The sequence below is a fragment of the Lactuca serriola genome, chromosome 3, assembly GCF_051521515.1.
Source record: "Lactuca serriola cultivar US96UC23 chromosome 3, Lser_US96UC23_V15, whole genome shotgun sequence".
Lineage (NCBI taxonomy): Eukaryota > Viridiplantae > Streptophyta > Magnoliopsida > Asterales > Asteraceae > Lactuca > Lactuca serriola.
Window position 1 is genome coordinate 146114284 of NC_136410.1, and position 9163 is coordinate 146123446.

Sequence of the window (9163 nt, forward strand, 5' to 3'; positions counted from 1 at the left end):
TTTTGTTAGGTGTCTATAGGTTTGCAAACTGAGTGTAAGTGAAGCGTCAGATTTGAAACTTATTTATGATCTTTTATTTAATAAACGAACGAAAATTAACAAAATATTTTACACACAAGCTACGTTGGTTGTGCATTTACCTGTGTTTGTGCGTGTATTTGTTTCTTATGACCGTTTAGGTTTGCCTATTATACTATATTATATATATTTGATTATTTTAATTAGTAGTAATTAATTTAGTTATAATTACTGGAATGAACTACTTCAAGAAGCTTTTGAAAGCTTTTAAGTTTTAGTTTATTTTAAATATTTAAAAAATTTATAGTTACTTCAATTGAACATTTCTATGCAAATAAAAATTACACCTTCCAACTAGTTTTGCGAATTTCTACCATGTATATTTAAGAAAAACATTTTTCTATAATTTGAAATACTTGTCATAATAAATATCCATACAATACATCACATGTTTGTGACAAATATTCAAAATATTTCTGCTTATTCATACATACAGACATGACCAAGTTTTCGATCAAATCCACAACCTTTCTAATTCACAACGTTGCATTTATTTCTAATTTGACCATTTTGCCCCGTAATCACACCAACAGTACTCAGCTTCACCATGGATGCACCAAAATCCTTAGCAAACAAATACGGAAACTTACTATAATTTAAAACCATACCCGAGGTTCTATTATCGGTCATAAGAGCTTGATCTGAACCCAAAATTCCCGAATTATTCACGAGGTTTCTATAATAAACATTGTCAAACTTTGTTGTTGTGACTGCGTCCAATGGGACCAGATTTGTGTTCGAATCATCTTGATTCGGACACACAGTTTGCAAGCTGCTTGCAAGGGACGCGTCTAGTAGTGGATCGGGCCCACCCGATCCATCAAAGTTGAATAAGCGTTGCTTGAATGTGAAACATTGTGCAAATCCTATCGTGTGTGCGCCTTAAAAAGGAGAAAGCAAGCGTTTAGTAAGTCGTTGGTTACAAACACAATTAAATAATTTTCGGGCCTTGTTTGTTACGCAGGACATGATACTGTGTTAGACATGTACCGGAGTTAAGACTTGTCTCGATGGGGGCAAATTTTTCAATTTTTTTGTTTCATCCAAAAAGATGCAATGTTTGACTCATGTCAATGGAAAAAAATTACAATTTTTCCCAAAAAATATGAGCCAGACCCACAAAAAGGTACGAGAGTTCTATTTTTTTCCACCAAAATAGGTGGGACCAAGAGTCACAAAAAGACAAAAATATGGACACATAACCACAAGAAGACAAAAAAGGTAGAACAGTTCCATTTTTTTATCCACTAAAATAGGTACCAAGAGTCACAAAAAGACAAAAAGGTAGGATTGCCTTAAAAAAGGGAGACATGATAATCAAAATAGTATTAAATTACGTGTCTATTTTTTTTTTACCTGAGAGTACAACCATGTCTTTTAGGTTGAGACCTTTGGTAGTAAATTTTGAGGTGATGTTATCTAGAGGTTCGAAAGGCGATGGAATATCTGTGTTTGCTAAAGTTATATTAGCCGTTAGGCCATCACGACGCCCCATGGGTAAAGAATAGTAAGGCCCTCCCGACTACAAAAAAACACAAACGTATATGAAAAAAAAATTATATGATAAAGGGCACGTCAGATAAACTTATACTGTGTTTGACATTCATTAGACTGGATCCGTGACTGATGTCAATGAAACAAAAAAATTTAATCTTTTTTTCGTCCCACCCATGGACATGGATCTTGATCTGTTGTTTGTGCAAAAGACGTAAATACCCCTGTAATATAAACCTATTAACTTACAAGGAAGACGGCTTCTCTAACCGCGAGTGTCAATATATCGGTACAAGAAACGGTTCCTGGACAAGCTTTTTCAACGTTTGCTTTTATGCTCTCAATAAGCTCAAATCCTCTTGCTGAATTTCTATTAGGATTCGCGTCCTTTTCACTCTGGAAACTATTGGTTGCATCAAGTAACACCGACCCTTCGCACCCCTAAACACAAAACACAAAAAATAAAATATATAATTCGATTAAAAATTATTTAAGGAAAAATAAAAAATTGAGTAGTTACATTAGAAATACAATCATGAAAATGCAAGCGAAGAAGCGAAGCAGCGATCCTGGAGTCGTTATTCATGGCTGACCAGAGGTTGAACTTAACGATTTTTGTTAAGTTAGGACAAGTGGAATCATAGAATTTGTAATCAAGTTGACTGTTGACTAATGGTTGAAAAATTAAGGAAAACATGAGAATAAGTGAACATTTTAAGGCACAAGGTTGATTCATGTTTGTGAATTGTAAATTGTAATGGATATTGAATTTGTTAGAAGTTTTATAGAAACATGGGTTTATATAGATGTTTTTTTGTCGAGTGGATGTGCCACTTAGAAAGAATTTGGAATTAGTCTACATCAAGGTCAAGTTGGTAGGTGGAGTTGGGGTTATTAATATATATATATGCAAGTGATTGTGGTCATTTGAAATTGAAAATTCAAGACACAAGGATTACACTAAGGTTGTATGTTTGATACGATGGAATGGAATTATAAAGGAACGGAATGGAATAGATCATTACATTCCATTGTAGTATTTGGGTTGGCTTGAAGGGATGGGATGAATCGTTTAAACATGTTGTTTGTTTGTGTATAACTAGAAAACTAATTAAAAACAAATTTGTAAATAAAGAAAAATAATGTTATTTTTAGAAATAAACTGAATCAGATAAATATGGGTTATTGTTAGAAAAGTCCCATTATTCTGTTTTAGTTTATGGAAAAGTCACAAACTTTTATTTTGTTTTTTGAACAGAAAAGTTTCTAATTTTACATGATATGATGATAATCCATCATTTTCTGTTAAAAAAATAAAATAAAAGACTTTTCAGTTAATTTGGACAAAATATTATATAATCGGGACTTATCTGTTCAAAAATAAAAGTTAGGAATTTTGCATAAACTATGACAAATAATGAAGACTTTTCCAGAATAACCCAGATAAATATTTATCGCTTATTAAAATACATATATATTATATGTATTTTCGAAAAAAGTTATTTATCAGTTAAAAAATTGTTTACCTAAATATAAAAAGGTACTTTTAGTTTTTCTGGAAAACAAAAAAAAAACAGTTTAATTAAAATTTTGAGAATTTATAAAAACATTAGTATTATTGATGATTATATAAATAAAATTAAATTATAATTATACTATATACTTAATTCTATGGTGTAAGAATGTTTAATTCATTGAGTTTTAGTGTAAGATGTCTAATCAGCATTTACTATAAGAGATTTTTTGGTATAATATATAATAATAGAGATAAGGCTACAGGAAAGAAGAAGCAGATCTTAATGGCTGCTGAAGAGTTTCTAGATTTCTTTTCTTTCCTACATCAGCACCATTAAATAGTCAAACACTTTTAAGTCACTTAGCAAAGACTTTGCAATATAATATAATATACACATTTTGTCTTAAGCTAATGCAGCTTAGAAGAGCTCTGAAATAATTCTTAATGATAGTGGTAAGTATCATGTGTTAGGCGGCTTATCACTATTGATAGTGCTAATTAATTCATTTAAATATAAAATAGGGTTTTTTACCGTAAAGTCACATTATTTTAGGAAATTTTTTGATAAAGTCCTAAAAAAAATTGAACAGAAAAGTCCCCAATTATTTAAATTTTTTAATAGAACAACCCAAGAAACCGGTTAATTTATTCACTTTAGCCCCTTTTGACCTGATGAGCAGGTCATGGTATCAAATCGTTAATTTTCCCAAAAATATAGGACTTTTTTGCAGATTTCTTCAAAATTTGTATATAATGTATAAGCATAGTGTGTGTGTATATATATATATATATATATATATATATATATATATATGTGTGTGTGTGTGTGTGTGTGTGTGTATTTTTTATGTTTTATATACATATGTTTACGTATTTGTATGTATTTTAAATGTATAAACCTATTTTTTTATGTATTTAAAAAGTTTTTTTATATAGATATTTATGTATTTTTCTGTATTTTAAATGTATAACCATATTATTTTCAAGTATTTATGTATTTTTTACTTTAAGTCGTCTTCACCATTTCATCTAATTCCCAGAGCTTCTTCGTGTATGTCTAGATGGTTTTCCTACATACCCATATATTTTAAGTTTTTCCCATTTGCTTATCTTGAAATTAAACATCGAATTAAAAAACAAAAGAATAATTTATGCACATACGAAAACTTCACCAGGCTCATGTAGCCTCAAGGGAACCCCAAGTTTTCGTATGTGCATCTTTTTTTGTTTAATTTCAAGATAAGCAAATGAGAAAAGCGTAAAATATGTGGGTATGCAGGAAAACCATCCAGACATACTCAATGAAGCTGTAGGAATTGGATGAAATGGTGAAGACGACTTAAAGTAAAAAATACATAAATACTTAAAAATAATATGGTTATACATTTAAAATACAGAAAAATACATAAATATCTATATAAAAAAACTTTAAAAATACATATAAATATGTAAAAAAAATACGTTTATACATTTAAAATACATAAAAATATGTAAACATATGTATATAAAACTCAAAAAATATAAATACATAAATACTTAAAGATACATATAAATACGTAAAAAATACGTTTATACATTATATACAAATTTTGAAGAAATAATTTGGTCCCGTGCCCTGCGAACAGGGCAAAAAGGGATAAGTTTTAATAATCCCAGACTTTTTTGTTCAAATTTTTTTTAGGACTTTATCAAAAAATTTCCTAAAATAATGGGACTTTACTGTAGAAAACCCATATAAAATATAGAGAATTCATGTATTTAATAGAAATAATAATTAATACGTACTTGTTTAGAAGCTTCCCTTTTGTCATTGACAACTAATCCGGTCTATGCCTTGAACGTTCTCTTCGGTTTTGCACCTGAAAAAAATGAGAATTCAATTTTTCTGCAAAAGGGTTTACTATTCCAACAACTTCTGAGCTGACCCACACTGTAGACAGTGGCCCACTAGATTGCTGACATAAGAGCAGAGTGTCCGTGAGTTAATCCACATTGGAATTGAAACCGTAACATCCATAATTTTGTATTTAGTTTATTCATTTTAAATTTAATTAAGGGCCCCATTGATGAGATTTAGATATTATGGGACTATAAAAATAAGAAAATGGGAATTAAAATGATAAAATGTCAAAATTGGTAAAACCGAAAAGGAAAGTGCGTTGATGTTTTTGAAATGATCTCACTATGCTTTTTTAGCCTAAAGCTTATACTTTGGTGACATAGTTGACAATGGGAATTTTGATGATATCAACTACCAAACTCTCATGAAATATCAATGGTTGTCGCCTTTTTTTTTATAAAGATTTACAAGTTGGTTTAATTAATTCATGATTTATATATGCAAACCCACTAAAGCAATTAAATCCTTAAAAAACTATCAAAGCTTCAACTAAATTCCAATTAGTTTATGTTAGCCATTGTAAATATGATATGTAAATTGAGTTCATTAAGTTTTTCTTTTTAATTCTCCCAAATGTACCCTTTATTAATTATAAAAAAAAACTCAATCTTCTATATGTCCTTTTATGTCATTTTACATATTTCAGCTAGCTTATCAACTAGTTTTACCAAACGTCATTATTCATCAGCTAGTCACCAAGCATGGTCTTAATGTGCTCTTTAGTAAAGTAACATTCTTTCCTATATAAGATACATACTAAAGAAAGAGGAAATAAATAAGAAGGTAGTTTTCCTTAAAGTTTTAGATGTGTATTGTACAATGAATGCTAGTTCATGATTTTTAAAAATTAGAAGAAAAACTAAATATGGAAATGAAAATTACCGTTAATGTCATCCTATTAGGTGAATTGGTAGAAGCTGGAATGTCAAGCTGGCTTGAGTTGTTCAAGAACCTATGTTCAAGTAACATTGTAGCTGTTGATCTTTCTGCAGGATTCCTAATAAAGCAACAATGCAAGAAGCTTTTTCCTTCAGGTGACATTGATTCAGGTATTGGTGGAGTCTCCTTCATCACCTTGAACATTGCTGCAGGCTGCAGTAAGATATATAGCAAATGGTGAATAATGAATTATGTTAACTTTCTATATCTGATCATGATCATAAGGATCAGGAGGGCATTCACGTCTTTTGACAAGATAACTAGAGCCTAAAGTTTCAATTTTTGTGCCATTGAAATCAGTGGACAAACTTTCTAGGGCTACTTCTGACATGTGGATGAGGAGGGCATTTATGTCTTTTGCACAGATGAGAAAGTAGCTGCTGCTTACTTACCCCTTCAAACTCACTCCAAGGAGGTTTTCCATTCATCATTTCAATAATTGTACAACCCAAACTCCATATATCAACAGCTAGAGCAAGATCAGGATTAGAATCCTTTTGTGTCTCACCCTGTAAGAGCTACATTAAAGAGAATAATATCAATAATGAAAGAAAATTTGTAAATTGTAGAAAGTTCTGATGAGAAGAATAGTACCTCTGGAGCCATCCAATAGGGACTTCCTTTCAAAGAAAGATGTACTTGTCCACTGAGCTGTGTAACAAGATTAAAGTTTCAGTAAGTATGTTGTATAAAATATAAATAACACAATCAAGAACCAATACAAAAATATTAAGAAACAGAAAACCAGAACATGACATGAGGTGTGAAGAATCTTTAATCTTACATGTTTAGCCATCCCAAAGTCAGCAAGCTTCACAACACCATTTGCATCAACTAGCAAATTAGCCCCTTTGATATCTCTACAAAACACATCACATAATCACTATCTAAAGTCAAAACACAACACCCTTTAAGATAATAAATAATCTTCAAATTTTGCATCAAGAAACAAACATGTAACTGTTACCTGTGTATGGTCTTTGTGCTATGCAAGTAGGCTAGCCCTGATACAATATGACGTGTAAAACTTCTGACAATAGATTCTGTCATTCCTCCAAAATGATCACGAGCATACTTATTGATTGAACCAGGATGAACATACTCCAAATATATGTAAAGCCGATTTCCAACCTGCATGTTCTTAATGTAAATCTCTAATGTTGCTTTGAAATAGATAATTGGTAATTACAATTTGAAAAAAAAAGATGCTTACTATTTCGCTACCATAATATTGTACGATGTTTGGATGTTTAAGCTGGCTTAGAACATTGATTTCCTGAAAAAGAAAAGAAGGTATGACTTATGAATACTGGTCAGGTATAAGTAATCAAAGATATAAGGGGTTGATACTTGATAGAAACTACCAACCTGCTCTAATTGCTTTATAGACTCTGCAGATTTTAAGTCATCTGGTAATATTTCTACTTCTTTCATTGCACATAAAGCTCCAGTCTCTCTGTTAAAGAATGAAATGGTATTAGCCTATTAGGATATGCTCTATGCACCATATGAGACAAATGAAGGTATACGGGATTTACACACCTGTTAGAGCCAACATAAACAGTTCCAAATGTCCCACGACCTATAAGCTTTCCCTTTTGCCATTGACTTTGTCTTGGTGTCACCGAATGAGGTTTGTTGTTAGTATTTGCTGGGGAAGAAGGTGGATGCACAGGAGCTCCTGGAGGGAGAGGCAAAGGGTGGACTGAAGCCGCTGACACCTGTGCATTGCTGCCATGTCGACTCATTGGACTTTCAATGGGCGATTTCTTGTGCAATGGAGAGCTTGATGGCGTAGGATTTTTGGTACTGGTTCTTATTTGAGGGCTATGAAGAGGTGAAGACAGCTCTGGTGGTGACCATACTTGAATTGCGTGGCTTGATATTGGAGTGGTTGGAGCACTGACAGTTGTACCATGTTTGTGTCCATCTCTTGAGCTTGATGAGAAATTGAATCGTTGAGGCGAATTCTGGAGAAACTTTGATTCCTTGCGTTCTGTATCCCTTGAGCGATCTAGGCTAGTTATGCTGAAATAGGAAACATGTTAAAGTGAAATCAAGGCATCTGACTGTATTCGATTCCATTTTATGACTAATCGATACACATTGCAAGCCACTGGATATACTTTTTGAAATTAAGTTGACCTAGATGTTGAATTTAGACAATTGCAGATGAGACTAATGATCCTAATATAACACCATGATCAGTAAAATCGAAGAGTTAGAGAATGAATAATAGGTTACCGAGGAGGTTCTTTTAAATCGCTGTGATTGGCATCGGAAACTCCTGTTTTCTTCACGGATTTCCTAATGGCGTCTTCCGGCGAAGGCAGGACGTACTTGGATGTCTGATTGGCGGCAGATTTACAGCGGAAACCGCTTTTTAGCAGAACTCGAAATTCAGGGAGAGGCAAAGTCTGAGGCGTGGAAATGGACCGGGAAGGCGTCTGGACAACGACGTCGTCATCGGTGAGGTGCTGGTCAGTCCTTGAGCTAGTAACACCGCGCCGGTGATGAGATCCTACCGGACGACTAGTGGAGAACAAGGAAACAGCATTGGACATACGACCGCCATTAGTCCTATTGTTAATATAGTTGTCATCGGCGGAGGAGGAGGGAGAAGAAACTGCGGTATCCCACCAATGCATTGCAATTCAGACCAAAACATGCGGAACAAGAGCAGTTACCTACAACACTGCCTCATAGCAAGTCAAGGAATCACAAAATAGCGAACGCATGGCACCACGGTGTTGCTCCGGTTCCTCTCTCTCTCTCTCTCTCTCTCTCTCTCTCTCTCTCTCTCTCTCTCTCTCTGCCTCCGGCGAATGAAGCGGTTCACGATTCCGGTGCAGAAGGATAGGAGGGAAGGTGTCTCCGACTTGGCAATGATTTATATGCCCTTAATGTATTGACGGGAAGTCAAAACTTTGACTTTCCATATGCTTTAGTAGAACCTTTCCGTATTTATCAAAACATTTATTAAACTTTGTCCCCTACAACTAAAAGTCTACAACTAACTAAAAAGTAAAAACAAAGGTAGGAAAGTATTGATTGTTTTTTTTTCCCGATAGTAAAAAAGGTATCTTGTTTTTTTTAAATAATTTATTATAGGTTGATTTTTATTAAAAATGTTTATAGGGTGTTTAAGAGTGTTAATTTAACAACATCCAGTACGATATATAGGTGATATATATGATTTTATCATAATTTGCCTATAATAGAATGTGGTGATATTT

At 32.9% G+C, this 9163-nt stretch overlaps 1 protein-coding gene across 2 annotated transcripts; it reads right to left on the reverse strand.

Moving 5' to 3' along the window:
- Window positions 1-400: 400 nt before the first annotated feature.
- Window positions 401-8820, reverse strand: LOC145093232 (peroxidase 10-like). 2 transcript variants are annotated; one of them, XM_079031308.1, is made up of 11 exons: window positions 8172-8820; window positions 7470-7955; window positions 7296-7383; window positions 7141-7203; window positions 6895-7058; window positions 6712-6787; window positions 6522-6578; window positions 6320-6445; window positions 5871-6080; window positions 4874-4947; window positions 1876-2013 (listed from the first exon to the last, which is right to left on the reverse strand). In XM_079031308.1, the coding sequence occupies exons 1-10, from the start codon at window positions 8573-8575 to the stop codon at window positions 4906-4908; spliced, it is 1716 nt and encodes a 571-aa protein (XP_078887434.1). In that variant the 5' UTR covers window positions 8576-8820; the 3' UTR covers window positions 1876-2013; window positions 4874-4905. The 2 variants fall into 2 exon arrangements, with proteins under 2 accessions (XP_078887435.1, XP_078887434.1); XM_079031309.1 differs by lacking the exons at window positions 4874-4947; window positions 5871-6080; window positions 6320-6445; ... (5 more) ...; window positions 7470-7955; window positions 8172-8820 and adding exons at window positions 401-959; window positions 1435-1600; window positions 2093-2356 and having other exon boundaries at window positions 1822-2013.
- Between the last annotated feature and the right edge of the window lie 343 nt (window positions 8821-9163).

Bases quoted from the DNA above. Each gene is read 5' to 3' on its own strand.
- LOC145093232 (XM_079031308.1), bottom strand. From the start codon at position 8,575: ATGCATTGGTGGGATACCGCAGTTTCTTCTCCCTCCTCCTCCGCCGAT. The intron at 7,956-8,171 runs GTAACCTATTAT...TTCCTATTTCAG, and splicing joins GATTTAAAAGAACCTCCTCG to CATAACTAGCCTAGATCGCT. The intron at 6,788-6,894 runs GTAACAGTTACA...TGTGTTTTGTAG, and splicing joins AGCACAAAGACCATACACAG to AGATATCAAAGGGGCTAATT.